This window comes from Dreissena polymorpha, chromosome 5 (genome assembly GCF_020536995.1).
Source record: "Dreissena polymorpha isolate Duluth1 chromosome 5, UMN_Dpol_1.0, whole genome shotgun sequence".
NCBI classification, from domain to species: Eukaryota; Metazoa; Mollusca; class Bivalvia; order Myida; family Dreissenidae; genus Dreissena; species Dreissena polymorpha.
This window is the reverse complement of record NC_068359.1, coordinates 6377104-6392837: the sequence shown is the minus strand read 5'-3', so window position 1 is coordinate 6392837 and position 15734 is coordinate 6377104. Positions and strand designations below refer to the sequence as shown.

The following is a 15734-nucleotide window of genomic DNA, read 5'->3' as shown; positions in this document are numbered from 1 at the left end:
CCAATTTGTTTTTCGTTCCCAAATTTGTTTTCGTACCAATTTTTTTTTCGTACCCACATTTTTCTTGGCATAATTTTTTCGTTCCCAAAAGTTTCGTACCCAAATTATTTTTCGTAACCAAAATGTTCGTACCCACATTTTGTTTTCGTACCCAAAATGTTCGTACCCTCATTTTTCACATATGGGAACGAAAAAAAAAAGTGGTATTGCTTAGACATATAAACAATATTTTATTTAAAAAGCATGTGCAAAATGTACAAAACTATATATCTGTTTGGATCTGGTAAAATCTAAAATAAAGACTATTAGTTTCTTCTACACATACCTGCTGCAGACACATCATTTTCAATTGCATTCAGTATTGATTTCAAGTAGTCGACTGAAACAAAAAAGTTAAGTAAAATATCTAAAAATACATAAAAATAACTGCGATATTTTCATGCGAACTTTGCAAGTAATTTTGACGCCACCTAATTATGGAAAATACACCAATAAAAGTGTATGTATAATTACATTTTTTTAAGGATTATCAGACACAAGTTAACTGTGCAAATGTCGACAATATAACAATTAAAACCCTTCACATACCTGAAGACTTAACACAATGCATGAAGTGTTCTTCATCTAATTCAAAATTGAAAGTTAGATTTTCCCACCCTTCGTATGTCTTCAAATACCTTTGGACCGGTTGGAAGGCTCTGGCAAGAGAACCACTGAAGAAGTCTTCACACAATTTAATCCAGCTGTTTATTGATTGTGATTCGATGTGGAGCTGCAGGCATTTGTTTTTGTGGTCGATAACTTTATTACCGTCTGTTGGAAATAAATGATATTAAGGTAGATCTTAACACTTTCATGCTATTTAAAAACACGTGTTACAAACGTGACGCATAGACTCTTATGTTATTAAATTGATAATATAAACATATCTCTTTATTATGTTATTTTCCAACGTCGTTAACATAATCAAAGGGTCAAAATACTGAGAATACTGCGGGTATTAATACGCGATAACGTCATTATACTGACTTCATTTGAGTGTAAAAGTTTCAGGACCAAGTAAAAGTGAACAACTACCAACAGAACGCGAGAAGGGCATAAGGCTTCCCTCTCGATGGGCGAAAGCAGGTCGCATGGAAAAACGCATTCTGGATACCCAACGATTTGCAAATGTATTCTGAATTGGCAAGCAACAGGTCTCTGAAGGAGATGGACTTTGTAAGAGAGAAAATTAAACTAGCAGGGGATTGGCAGTACCATCCTACCAAGTAGTAATTAGTATTTTAATATTTATAGCCATCAAAACTCGAGAGATGGAAGCGTATTGTCCACTGAACAATCCGAATGAACCCTATCGTACGCAGGACGTTACAGGTTGCGGACGATCAAGTAATGCAGACATCCTGGAGTTAGAAAGAAGAAACCAACGTCATGAAAAACAAGAGGCCAAAATGTCACCAGATGTTTAAGATAATGATGCACAGCGATTGGTAGTAAGGCCACTAGCGTACTACATGAGGGAAGGCAATTAGAAATGAAGGTCGATATAGATAACTTTATTACCGTCTGTTGGAAATAAATGATATTAAGGTAGATCTTAACACTTTCATGCTATTTAAAAACACGTGTTACAAACGTGACGCATAGACTCTTATGTTATTAAATTGATAATATAAACATATCTCTTTATTATGTTATTTTCCAACGTCGTTAACATAATCAAAGGGTCAAAATACTGAGAATACTGCGGGTATTAATACGCGATAACGTCATTATACTGACTTCATTTGAGTGTAAAAGTTTCAGGACCAAGTAAAAGTAAACAACTACCAACAGAACGCGAGAAGGGCATAAGGCTTCCCTCTCGATGGGCGAAAGCAGGTCGCATGGAAAAACGCATTCTGGATACCCAACGATTTGCAAATGTATTCTGAATTGGCAAGCAACAGGTCTCTGAAGGAGATGGACTTTGTAAGAGAGAAAATTAAACTAGCAGGGGATTGGCAGTACCATCCTACCAAGTAGTTATTAGTATTTTAATATTTATAGCCATCAAAACTCGAGAGATGGAAGCGTATTGTCTACTGAACAATCCGAATGAACCCTATCGTACGCAGGACGTTACACAGGTTGCGGACGATCAAGTAATGCAGACATCCTGGAGTTAGAAAGAAGAAACCAACGTCATGAAAAACAAGAGGCCAAAATGTCACCAGATGTTTAAGATAATGATGCACAGCGATTGGTAGTAAGGCCACTAGCGTACTACATGAGGGAAGGCAATTAGAAATGAAGGTCGATATAGATACAAATGTTGAATTCTCAGACGTGATTCAAACAAGCCACCGCAATGACATTGCTATCTATTCAACGGCCTCAACGCAGATGATACTCCTGGATCTCGCACTCCTGTGGGAAGACCAAAGAGAAGAGATCCATGCGAGGAAAATTTCACTGTACCAAGATTTAGCAGGCAAGTGTAAGGAGAAAGGGTACATCATCTGAATTTTTTCAGTTGACATGGACGAAAGGGCTTTCCTGCTAGATAAGTATCGATATCACTTATAGCGATGGACATCAACGGCAAACCGCAGAAAAGCACCGTGAAGTATCTAAGCACAACAGCAGAGAAAGCGTCAAGTTTGGCTTCGTTGTTACAAACCAACACGAAAACCATCACCGAAAAGCAGTGTTTTATTAACGCTGCTTCCCCGCAATCAGGAGGGCGTTCCGGGATATGGGGCGGAACGACTTATGGGAACTCGGCTTTTGAGTAAGCAAAACAGCCTACATATATCCACATATCTATAATGTACCAGCCGTGGCGAACAGTTAGTAACATTTATGTCTCATTATTGAAAACAATGTTTGAATCCTTATAACGTCATTTTAATGATGTAAGAAAACGTAATCAAACGTGTGATTGTATTTATGAAAAGGTAATAAACTTATAGTTTACAGTACCATTGTTTTGCATTCAGTGAACGATATACTATAATTTAACTTCATATTATTTAAAACAAGTGAATTGTTTATCTGGGCTAATCCACCTTAGATAGTGTTGTCTTCATTTGAAAAAATGATAGCATTCAATAAAAGCATAAAATATATTCTAAATAGAATACAGAACAGGTTTTACAAACGACTTCCTGTGTGGGACATAATCAAGAGATGGGTGCTTCAACTCCTAATTGTGTGTCACCAGTTTTCGTTTTCATATCAAACCATATCGACCAATTAATACTGCTGAACTTTTAACACTATAATTTTAAGGCGAATGCCTTCAAAAACATCTATTCTGCAAACCTTTCTTAATATCCTCAATAGCAGAACTTAAATAGTTTAGGAGTACAATATTCCTTGTTCGTGGGCGCATGTTATTGATAATCTCTGCAGCTGAACTATCCAAACGTCGTGAAACTTCTTCCTCTGAATCCACGTTTTCTACATGGATGGTTAGCCTGGATTCTAAACGCATATGTCATGTTTTAACAAAAGTAATATGTATTTATCAAAATACATAAAAATATTAATTATTGCATTTAACTGGCGATGGTGTTTGTGATACAAAAAAACACATAAACGTGTTACTTGATGAAAGTACCTAACGTTCGAGGTAACATTATGGCTGCTATCTGCGAGACCTCTTCACTGCTCTTACGAGCTTGCAGCGAGTCCACCTTTACATGAAGAGCTTTCACTTCTGTTTGCGAGGTATAAAATCGTAAACAAAACGTACATGATACCATCCGCTGTTGGCGAGGTATATGATCATAAACAAAACATGCATACCATCCGCACTTTTAAGAGCGCGCCGTCTATATGACGTTAGTCTGACAGAAGCATATTACAGGAGCAATATTACGCGTATATGGTATATTTACAAGCACATATGCCTGAAGGTCAAAAGTTATTTTAGTGTACTGTATATTGACCTATGTATTTGAATAATAGTCTTTGTTTATTTATGACAAAAATATAAAGCTAAACTGATTTTGTTTTATCAAAGTTGGAAATAAAGTGTTTAATACAATATCTGAAGAAATAGTAATTAAAATAGTATTCGTAGAGAAGTAGACGTAGTAGAAGTTGTAGTCTCAGTAGAAGTAGAAGTAGTAGTAGTAATAGTAGTAGTAGCAGCAGTAGAAAAAGTAGTAGTAGCAGTAGACGTAGTAGACGTAGTAGTAGTAGTAGTAGTAGTAGAAGTAGTAGTAGTAGTAGTAGTAGTCATAATAATAATAATAATAGTAGTAGTAGTAGTAGTAGTAGTAGTAGTAGTAGTAGTAGTAGTAGTAGTAGTAGTAGTAGTAGTAGTAGTAGTAGTAGTAGTAGTAATAATAGTAGTAGTAGTAGTAGTAGTAGTAGTAGTAGTAGTAGTAGTAGTAGTAGTAGTAGTAGTAGTAGTAGTAGTAGTAGTAGTAGTAGTAGTAGTAGTAGTAGTAGTAGTTGTAGTAGTAGTAGTGGTAGTAGTTGTAGTAGTGGTAGTGGTAGTAGTAGTAGTAGTAGTAGTAGTAGTAGTAGTAGTAGTGGTAGTAGTAGTAGTAGTAGTAGTAGTAGAAGTGGGTTTCATTGTTGTAGTAGTTGTTTTTGTTGTTGTAGCAGTTGAAGTTTTAGTTGTATCAGTAGTGGTGGTGGTGGTGGTGGTGGTGGTGGTGGTAGTAGTAGTAGTAGTTGTAGTAGTAGTAGTAGTAGTAGCACTAGCAGCAGCAGCAGCAGTAGTAGTAGTAGTAGTAGTAGTAGTAGTAGTAGTAGTAGTAGTAGTAGTAGTAGTAGTAGTAGTAGTAGTAGTAGTAGTAGTAGTAGTAGTAGTAGTAGTAGAAGTAGTAAAAATAGTAGTAGTAGTAGTAGTAGTAGTAGTAGTAGTAGTAGTAGTAGTAGTAGTAGTAGTAGTAGAAGTAGTAGTAGTAGTAGTAGTAGTAGTAGTAGTAGTAGTAGTAGTAGTAGTAGTAGTAGTAGTAGTAGTAGTAGTAGTAGAAGTAGTTGTAGTAGTAGTAGTAGTAGTAGAAGTAGTAGAAGTAGTAGTAAAAGTAGTAGTATATCCAGTTTAGCAATAGTTAAAGAAAGGGTAGTAGTATTAGTATTTTTTAAAAACTTACCATCCAAAACAATCATCATCTCTTTTCTGGTAGCTGACAACTTTTCGTCATTTTCCTTGTCCTTCTAAAGTAAATAATCAATATAATAATAACAATACAAAAAAGTAATGATTTGACTATCATAACAATTGCACAATTACCTTTGAACATGTTCGAACAAAATTGATGACAAAATAATATACATTTGGTTATTGATACATGAATATTAATATTATAACACAAAATCGACGGCAATAAAATATTTGTTTAAAATGTTGACAGTTGTGGCATATGACTATTCATTATTTTAGGTGTTATTATAAAACAGCAGGCATTAGATAAATATGAGTCACCCTGTCGGTATGTCAGTCGTTCGGTAAGACCGTAAGTCTGTCAACACGCGTTGTTTTAGAGAAGGTCTCTCACATTCCGCAAGAAAAGAAACTTGTAAATATAAAGCTTTTTTTCTGCGATCTACATATTGCTGAATATATTGCAATTGAACATAGCTTTCAACGCATAGCGGGGTTATGAGTCACGTGAAAAAGCAATAGTTAGGTTATAACTCAGGCAACATTGTACACTGTATATTCTTTTGTAACTTTTTAAAGTTGTTCTCTAAACTTGAAAGAGCTTTTCTCTTTATCCAATTGTATTCGTAATATTGCATTTATTATCATAATTATGATCTGTATGATGTAGTATACATTTTCAGAAGAGAATTTGGTCTATTATATGTACTGCTTTGTCAACACTGAAGCAATTTAATTGGCAAATGTTTGATTATTCAATGTATCAGGACTACGATTTTAAGGACAAATCAATACCTACAATTTATGCGTTTAAACCTAATCAACATGTTTTGTTTATAGCCAATTAAAATATATGCTTTTATATCATTTCATGTTGCTCGGAACTAATTTAGTTTCCTCATACCATGTATACACAGACCTCACGCATCATCGAAGAACATAAACTAATCAAGATATTGATTTTTGACAACCAGAATAGACGCGCAGTTCTTGCCAATATATGAAGTAATAACCTAACCCTCTGTTTATATGAAGTATAATCCACCTTAGGAAATGGTGTTGTTTTTTAAACAAGTGTCTGGCATGATTACGATATCTTCAGTCGGTAAATCCGTGTCATTGTGGTTATTAGTCGCTTCGAAAATTGTTTCATGTGTGCTAATATCGGAGCTTTCGGGTAAAGATTAGCATGTCAACAGAAAATATTAGTTTTCGTTTGAGGAGAGGCTGCTATGTTTGGTGTTTTCTGCTAAGAAAGGTTGCTTGAGTTTGATATGTGAGTTCATGTTTTGATCGATCAATGACTATTCTAGTATATTTTCCATCTTTTCAGTCAGGTCATTTGGACCAATTTTAATTTTGCGTAGAATCATTTTTTTTAATTAACTCGATTAAATCAAGGTCCGAAACTAACTTTCATCATTATTAATACTGGCTTGCATTTTAGAATAGTTGTGCCTGTAAAGTTCCATTTCTGTATTTTAATTTTACTTTCGTTGCGAATTTTGCAGTCTCTTAAGCCAGATAGGATTGTAAAGGTTTCATAAAGCCAGTGTCTTCGAAAGAGCCAGTGCCTGGTGAAACAGTTTTTGTACGATCGTGAAGATCGAACCCAGTCATACATAGAGATATGTGACCTACCTGTTGATAGCGGTACAATAAATGCTGGTATGTATTCGAACGATCCGATAATCCTTGAATTTGGGCAGTATGTTCAGTAATCAACTGATTTGACATTCTACATTGCTCTTCTATTTCTGAGAGTCTGGAATCAATTATTCCAGTCTGATTGACATGAGCTGTAGATAAGGTATCTAATTCAGACTTCAGTTCTAAGAGAGAATTTTGTACTCCAATTATTGCATCGTTAATAGCATCTGATTCGTGTTGTTTTGTAACACTGAATTTCTCATTTGATATCTGCAAAATAAGACAGGGGCAATAAATTTGAATCAAATACTTTGTATGACCTTTAATAGTGTTAGAAAACTCACGATTTAATCGTCCGATGGCATTTACACTGTATCGGTGTTAAAAGCATAATTACGTGAAATCATGAGGACTTTGCTTTACAAAGTACATCAGTAAAATACAAAGCACATACTAAAACACCGCTCTGAAATTGATTCTACATTGTTTCTTTCTAATACAGTATTATGGAACAATCATTACAGCTGATTAGCGGCATTTATTGGTAGCTTCCATTGAGTTAATAGTTTTTTTCTTTGATTATACAAAAAACATTACCCGTTTAAGCACGCTTAGTTGATGGTCAATTTCTGGGCGACAATCTGAAAATTTGGTAGCAACTTCCTTAAGGCATATCTCCGTATGAAATACAATATCTTTTATTTCATCGTTTGAAACCTTCATCGAACTGGAATGATATATTTCATTTCTTGTCTTGCGAATCTTAAAAAGAAACAAAAACATCTATTGTATATTTACTTTATATCAAATACGTGTTCTTGAACAAAAAACTAAAGAGTTCATCGAGATCAAACCAATAAACTAAGCCATATAATTTTCAACAAGTTAAACATTACTTTGACACTTTTTTTTAAATACTCGACATTTATTTCATGTCCTTTTGTTTTGTTGCAATTGGTTTGTATGTTCAGATATGGCCGATATGATTTATGTTCACCGTTAAAGGACCGTAATACAATATTTCACAAAATGCGGTTTTCTGATATGGTAATTTACCTCAGCAACCGATTAGAAATACCGATTGTCAAGTTTCCTTAGGAATACGTTGCATCTACATGTATCATCCTTACTAATATACTAATCTAAATTGTTTGAATAAACATTAACATTTAGCTCAAACATGTACCTCATGTAGATACCCACTGCTTGTGCCAATCAATGCGTTGATTTCTCTGTTATTCGAAGATATTTGAAGAAGAGCAATGATGTCTGCATCGCAAATAGTCTTTGTCTCCTTGTAACCCGGTGTGGCGATATAACATTTCATCTGTTCCCATGGACAAATTGACCACATTGTACTGTCAGTGTTAAGCCAATTTGGATCATTAAAAGCATGCATTGCTTTTATCTGGTCATAAATCACACCGCAAGCCTCGTTTTCGGGGCATGTTTGTCTAACATTGTTTTTACAGTCGCACCTTCTGTACATACATTGTCCTCTTTTGTGAAATGGTTTTAGGGTTTTGATGTCACATTGATTGCACGTGTATCTTGAAATATTACACGTTTTTAAAACGTGTTCAATGTTGTCAGTACTGTGTTTTATGCAGTAATGTTCAACTAATGGAATCATTCCATCTTTTACACATTTAATAGCCAAACAAGCTTTGACCCAGTTTTGAAATTCACTGTTTGAGAACATCGCCATGACTTTTATCAACAATATGCTTGTACGTGATTCGATTATTGTTGTGAAAACAAACCACATGACGTGCTTGTTCTTGTATAAGTTCCTGACATTTTGTCTTTTCGTACTGGAGGAACAAATGTACATAAGGCATTGACGTTAGCAAAATATTGAATATTAGTCTGTAAAAATCTATACAACTACTTTGAGCTTTACACCCCTAATCCAATGTTTATTTAACGTGTCTAAGTCGAAAGTGTTACTTGTCATTAAACTTTTCAATAATCGCTATATAAAAAGCGACATTTACTTTGAGCCGGCCCACAATGTAAAGTATTATTTGCGATAAGTTTGTTTAATTTATTTATGCAGTTGTATAGTTATTGCTAGTGACTGAGCTTAAGAGTTAAAACCATTGATCTTGATATTGGCTGAAAAAGTGTGCAACAAGGCTCTTTGTTTTTCCACAATTCTCAATAAAGTAACCAGACTTGACCAATGGGTTAATTAAATACTCAAAACTATATGTTAAATCTCAAACATAATAGTTAATGTCATGATTGAAAAACGTGCTTACCTTAAATATCCCAATACACAATAAATCAATACGCTTTTGGTTTATCAATTCATATCCACTGATTTCTAAATTCACAATCTGATAAAGACACGTTCGTTGAGCTAAAAAAATAAAACTACACTGTCAAACAGAGACACGGTGCCTATACCACGTGACTTTTTAAGATCTGTGTTGGGAGAATAAAGCGCGACCCAGTTAACATTTTTAATGATGTCTTTTTTAATATTTCACCATTTTCAAATACTTATTTGTTTAAAAAGATCCTGGTCCCTTAAAAATGTTAACTGGGTCGCGCTTTATTCTCCCAACACAAATCCGAAAAAGTCACGTGGTATAGGCACCGTGAGAGAGCTACCCAGCGTTTATAAACATATCGACATTGAGTTTATCAAGATTCCAAAAATAGCATGTGCGGGCTACAACTAGGTCACTTGGATTAACTTACCAAGTATCCGAGTTATATTAAATTTCGATACAAATATAAAATGTTGTTAAAATGATCGGCATAGTCTATTCCACGAATGAAAAAAGCAAAAATAAAATACCTTCATAGCATGAATATAACTGCGTAATATTTAAGTTTAAATGCTAATTCAATTTTAAAATTCTCAAGATAGCTACCAAATTTTTTTTCGTACCCAAGTTATTTATGGCATAAATGTTTCGTACCCAAAATGTTCGTAACCACATTTTTTTGTACCCATATTTTTGCTACCTGAAAAATTTTTTCGTACCCAAATTTTATTTGTGCATATTTTTTTCGTATCCACAATTTTCGTACCCACATTATTTTTCGTACCCAAAATTGTTGTACCCACATTTTTTTCGTACCCCAAATTTTCGTACCCTTATTTTTTTTTCGTACCAGTATTTTTCTTACCCACAATTTTTTCTTTTGCCCCAATTTTTGTTTAATCCAAATTTTTTTCGAATCAAAATTTTTCGTACCCACATTTTTTTTTTCGTACCCAAAAGTTTCGTACCACATTTTTTCGTACCCCAAAAAAGTTCTATATGTCGACAATAGAATACTGTGCCTTGACTGTAGTCATGAACGCATAACAACAGGCGGAGAATGTTCTATATGTTGATAATAGAGTACCATGCCTTGGCTGTTGTCATGAACGTATAACAACAGGCAGAGCATGTTCTATATGTTGATAATAGAATACCATGCCTTGGCTGTTGTTATGAACATATAACAACAGGCAAAGCATTTTCTATATGTTGACAATAGAATATCCTGCATTGACTGTTGGCATGAGCGTATAAAAACAGACAGAGCAGTTCTATATGCTGATAACAGAATATCTTGCCTTGACTGTTGTCATCAACGTATGACAACAGACAGAGCATGTTCTATGTGTTGACAATAGAATACCATGCCTTGGCTGTTGTCATGAACATAGGACAACAGACAGAACATGTTCTTTATGTTGACAATAGAATACCATGCCTTGACTGTTGTCATGAACATATAACAACAGGCGGAGCATGTTTATTTTATTTACAATAGAATAACATGCATTCACTGTTGTCTTGAACATATAACAGACGGAGCATGTTCTGTATGTTGACAATAGAATACCATGCATATTGACTGTTGTCATGAACATATAACAACAGGCGGAGAATGTTCTATATTTTGACAATAAAAGATCATGCCTGGCCTGTTGTCATGAACATTTAACAACAGGCGGAGTCTGTTCTATAGGTTGATAGTAGAATATCCTGCCTTGACTGTTGTCATGAACATTAAACAACATACAGAGCATGTTCTATATGTTGACAATAGAATATCCTGCCTTGACTGTTGTAATGAACATATAACAACAGGCGGAGCATGTTCTATATGTCAACAATAGAATATCCTGCCTTGACTGTTGCCATGAACATATAACAACAGTCAGAGCATGTTCTATAATTATATTGAAAATAGAATACCATGCCTTGACTGTTGTCATGTACATATAACAACATATAGAGCATGAACGTATAAAAACAGGCGGAGCATGTTCTATATGTTGACAATAGAATACCATGCCTTGGCTGTGGTCATGAACATTTAACGTCAGGCGGAGCATGTTTGTTATGATGATAAAAGAATACCATGCCTTGGTTGTTGTTATGTACATATGATATGAGGAGGAGCATATTCTATATGTTTCAATAGAATACCATGCCTTGGCTGTTGTCATGTACATATAACAACAGGCGGAGCATGTTCTATATGTTGACAATAGAATACCATGCCTTAACTGTTGTCATGAACATATGACAACAGGTGGAGCATGTTCTATATGTTGACAATAGAATACCATGCCTTGGCTGTTGCCATGTACATATAACAATAGGCGGAGCATGTTCTATATGTTGACAATAGAATACCATGCATTGACTGTTGTCTTGAACAGCAACAGACAGAGCCTGAGCTGTATGATGGCAATAAAGTACCATGCTTGGATTGTTGTTATGAACGTATTACATTAGGAAGAACATTATGTATATGTTGACATTGGAATACAATGCTTGAACTGTTGTCATGAGCGAACAACAACAAGAAGAGCACTGGCCTCGTATACTTTGGATGTTTTACTTTTTTTTAAATTACTTCTTTTTATGATAACTTCACTATATGTGGCCACTCACTACAGGTTTTCACCGTATCCGCTTCAATATGACACACATGTCAGAAAAGGAACTCATATACCATCTACTGGTGCACAAATTGTTATCGTCGGCTATCGGTTGCTTGAATGTCACCAAGGTCCTGACAATAGGAACAAGAGGGCCAAGATGGCCCTAGTTCGCTCACATGAGAGGAGTCGGTTCATTTAATATTTACCAAACGTCAAACTTGACCTAGATATTGTCCAGACAAACATCCTGGTCAAGTTTCATCATTATTGAACCAAAATACGGGCGTATGGAGTGTTTTTGTAAGATTTTACCGGGTGACCTATATTTTGAGTTGATTCCCCTTACCAAACATCAAACTTTGCATACAAAAATAAATATTTTGACCAAGATTCATAAAATCTGAAACAAATTGTGACCTCTAGAGTGTTTACAAGGATTTTGTATAATATAATGAAAATATGGACAATCTAAGGGCAATAATAATGGCATTACTTATGTGATTTTGCTCATTTTCAAACTTGAATGAGATCTTTCAGCAACTTTCATAAACAATGCTAGTGTTAACAAATCAAATGTGGACGAACGGACGGCGGACAAAAACCAATTCTAAAACCTCACCTGAGCAATCAGGTGAGCTAAAAAGTGTGTTTGACCGATCTGAGCCATTTTCCAACTTGTCTGAGAAATCAATAAAACCAATGTATTGACTAAGTTTCACGATGATTAGGCAAAACATGAGACTTCTATAGTGTTCGATCACAAGGTTTCTCTCTAGTCACATAAGGAAAACTGCCCCCCCACCTGGCGGCCATGTTTTTTGACCGAATGGGGTCATTTTCGAACTCATCTGAGATATATATAAAACCAATCATTTCACCAAGTTTTATGATGATTGGGCAAAAAAATGTGACTTCTAGACTGTTCACAAGCTTTTTTTACTTTATAAATATAAGAAACTGCCCCCCCCCCCTCCCCGGCAGCCATGTTATTTAACTGACCGGAACCATTTTTTAACTCAACTCTCGTATCAAGGAAACAAATGTTCTGACCAAATTTCATGACAATTGGGCCAAAAATGTGACTTCTAGAGTGTTCACATGTTTTCAATATATACATATAGAGAAAAACGCCCCGCCCACTGGCGGCCATGTTTTTTTTACCGATCTGGACCATTTTTAAACTCGTCCGAGATATCAATAAAACCAATGTTTTGTCCAACGTTCATGATGATTGGGCAAAAATTGTTACTTCTAGTGTGTTTACAAGGTTTCTCTATAGCCAAGAATAAGAAGAGTTGTCTCCGATGTTACATGACCTTAATTCATGATTGTTTACAAGCCTTTTTTACTCAATAAATATAAGGAAAACTGCACCGTCCCCCTGGCAACCATGTTTTTCAACGGACCGGAACCATTTTCGAACTTAACTCACGTATCTAGGAAACAAAAGTTATGACCAAATTTCATGAAGATTGGACCAAAAATGTGACTTCTAGAGTGTTCACATGTTTTCACAATATATATAGAGAGAAAACTGCCCCGCCCCCTGGTGGCCATGTTTTTTCACCGATCTGGACCATTTTTGAACTTGTCCGAGATATCAATACAAGAGGGCCATGATGGCCCTGTATCGCTCCACTGTTTTTTTATGCGAAAAAAACGTGCAATGCGCATGGGTTGAAATGAACTCATGCATGTGACTTTCTCTTTCTATCCCTCGTCCCACTGGGCGCTTAAAGTTGGAAGGGTGAGCATTTTTATATATGGAAAAAGTTACTACCGTGTTAACTAAACAGACTAAAAAGCCTGGGAATTGTTTCACAGGTCCTTTGCTTATAACGTAGGTACATTTATCTCTCCAAAAGATATTGTCGTTCTTTCTATTTCACATATTTTCAGATGCTGAAGATCAAATCTACTTATTTAATTTGAAACAGATTCACAAGACCCATATGAATCAAAATGCCTTAACCCTTTACCAAACGACACATTTTGGACATTCCCAATTTGAAAGAGGTTGCAGACGACAATTAAATTGTAATGGAATCTGAAGGAAATCATAAGCTAGGGAAGAAATAATTGTGATAAAAGGAGAAATTGCTCATCTTGAGCAATTTCTCCTTTTATCACAATTATGTATAAAGTCGTCAGCTACAAACCTGTAAAATCCTGTATGTGTTTGGTAAAGGGTTAATAATCTCTGGTTCCTTCTTAAGAGCCTTTCACACATTTATAACAAATACAATAGTAGCATCTTTCTTTGTAAAGAATCATCTCAAAATATAACAAGGGCTGTTTGTAAAACATGCATGCCCCCCATATGGGCTTTCAGCTACAGTGGCTGCCATTGTGTGAATACGTAATTTGGCACTGTGACCTTGACCTTTGACCAAGTGACCATAAAATCAATAGGGGTCATCTACGAGTCATTATCAATGTACCTATGAAGTTTCATGATCCTAGGCGTATTAGCTTTCTTGAGTTATCATCCGGAAACCATTGTACTGTGTAAAGTCACCGTGACCTTGACCTTTGACCTAGTGACATGAACGTCATTAGGTGTCATCTGCGAGTCATGATCAATGTACCTTTTTAGTTTCATGATCCTATGTGTAAGCCTTCTTGAGTTATCATCCGGAAACCATTTTTCTAAGTTGAGTCACCGTGACCTTTGACCGGGTGACCTGAAAATCAAAAGGGGTTATCTGCGAGTCATTATCAATGTACCTATGAAGTTTCATGATCCTAGGCATAAGCATTCTTGAGTTATCATCCAGAAACAATTTTACTTTTTCCGGTCACCGTGACCTTGATCTTTTACCTAGTGACCTAAAAATCAATAGGGGTCATCTGCGAGTCATGATCAATGTACCTATGAAGTAATGATCCTAGGCATAAGCGTTCTTGAGTTAACATCCGGAAACCATTTGCATTTAAGGTCACCGTGACCTTGACCTTTGACCTAGTGACCTGAAAATCAATAGGGGTCATCTGCGAGTCATGATCAATGTACCTATGAAGTTTCATGATCAAGCGTTCTTGAGTTATCATCCGTAAACCATTTTACTATTTCGGGTCACCGTGACCTCGACCTTTGACCTAGTGATCTGAAAATCAATAGGGGGTCATCTGCGAGTCATGATCAATGTACCTATGAAGTTTCATGATCAAGCGTTCTTGAGTTATCATCCGTAAACCATTTTACTATTTCGGGTCACCGTGACCTCGACCTTTGACCTAGTGATCTGAAAATCAATAGGGGGTCATCTGCGAGTCATGAACAAATTTGGTTGAGGACTATTAGATATCACTACATACCAAATTTAGTAGCCCTAGGCTCTATAATTATGAACAAGAAGATTTTTAAAGTTTGCACAAAATAGGCCTTATTTAAGCATATGTTCATTTTTGTGACCCCGGGGCAGGGTCAAATTTGTCCCCAGGGGCATAATTTGAACAAGCTAAGTAGAGACCTATTTGATGTCACTACATACCGAATTTGGTAGAAATAGGCCCAATAGTTATGGACAAGAAGATTTTTAAAGTTAGCACAAAATAGGCCCAATATAAGCATATGATCCCAGGGGCTTAATTTTAACAAACTTGGTAGAGGACTTTTAGATGTCATTACATACCAAATATGGCAGCCCTATGCCAAACGGTTATGGCCAAGAAGATTTTCAAAGTTTGCACAAAACAGCCTTATATAAGCAAATTTTCAATTTTTTGAACCCCCAGGGCAGGGTCAAATTTGACCTCAGGGGCATAATTTGAAGAAACTTGGTAGAAGACTATACGATGTCACTACATACCAAATTTGGGAGCCCTAGGCCCAATGGTTATGGACAAGAAGATTTTTAAAGTTTTCACAAAATAGGCCTTATATAAGCAAATTTTCAATTTTTTGACCCCCCGGGGCAGGGTAAAATTTGACCCAAGGGGCATAATTTGAAGAAACTTGGTAGAGGACTATAAGATGTCACTACTAACCAAATTTGGTAGCCCTAGGCCCAATGGTTATGGACAAGAAGATTTTTAAAGTTTTCACAAAGTAGGCCTTATATAAGCAAATTT

General features: G+C 35.6%; 1 protein-coding gene across 1 annotated transcript in view; it reads right to left on the bottom strand.

Annotated features, from left to right (window-relative positions):
- LOC127880561 (antiviral innate immune response receptor RIG-I-like) overlaps positions 1 to 15734 on the bottom strand; it is a 115829-nt gene that overhangs the window by 89314 nt on the left and 10781 nt on the right. Inside the window, exons 6-14 of the mRNA XM_052427877.1 lie at positions 9022 to 9122; positions 7944 to 8571; positions 7355 to 7519; positions 6749 to 7027; positions 5097 to 5160; positions 3605 to 3703; positions 3307 to 3468; positions 589 to 813; positions 326 to 379 (exon numbers count right to left, since the gene is read on the bottom strand). Of these exons, the coding sequence (XP_052283837.1) occupies positions 326 to 379; positions 589 to 813; positions 3307 to 3468; positions 3605 to 3703; positions 5097 to 5160; positions 6749 to 7027; positions 7355 to 7519; positions 7944 to 8525 (1630 nt within the window). The 5' untranslated portion in view covers positions 8526 to 8571; positions 9022 to 9122. The remainder of the gene's footprint in view (positions 1 to 325; positions 380 to 588; positions 814 to 3306; positions 3469 to 3604; positions 3704 to 5096; positions 5161 to 6748; positions 7028 to 7354; positions 7520 to 7943; positions 8572 to 9021; positions 9123 to 15734) is intronic.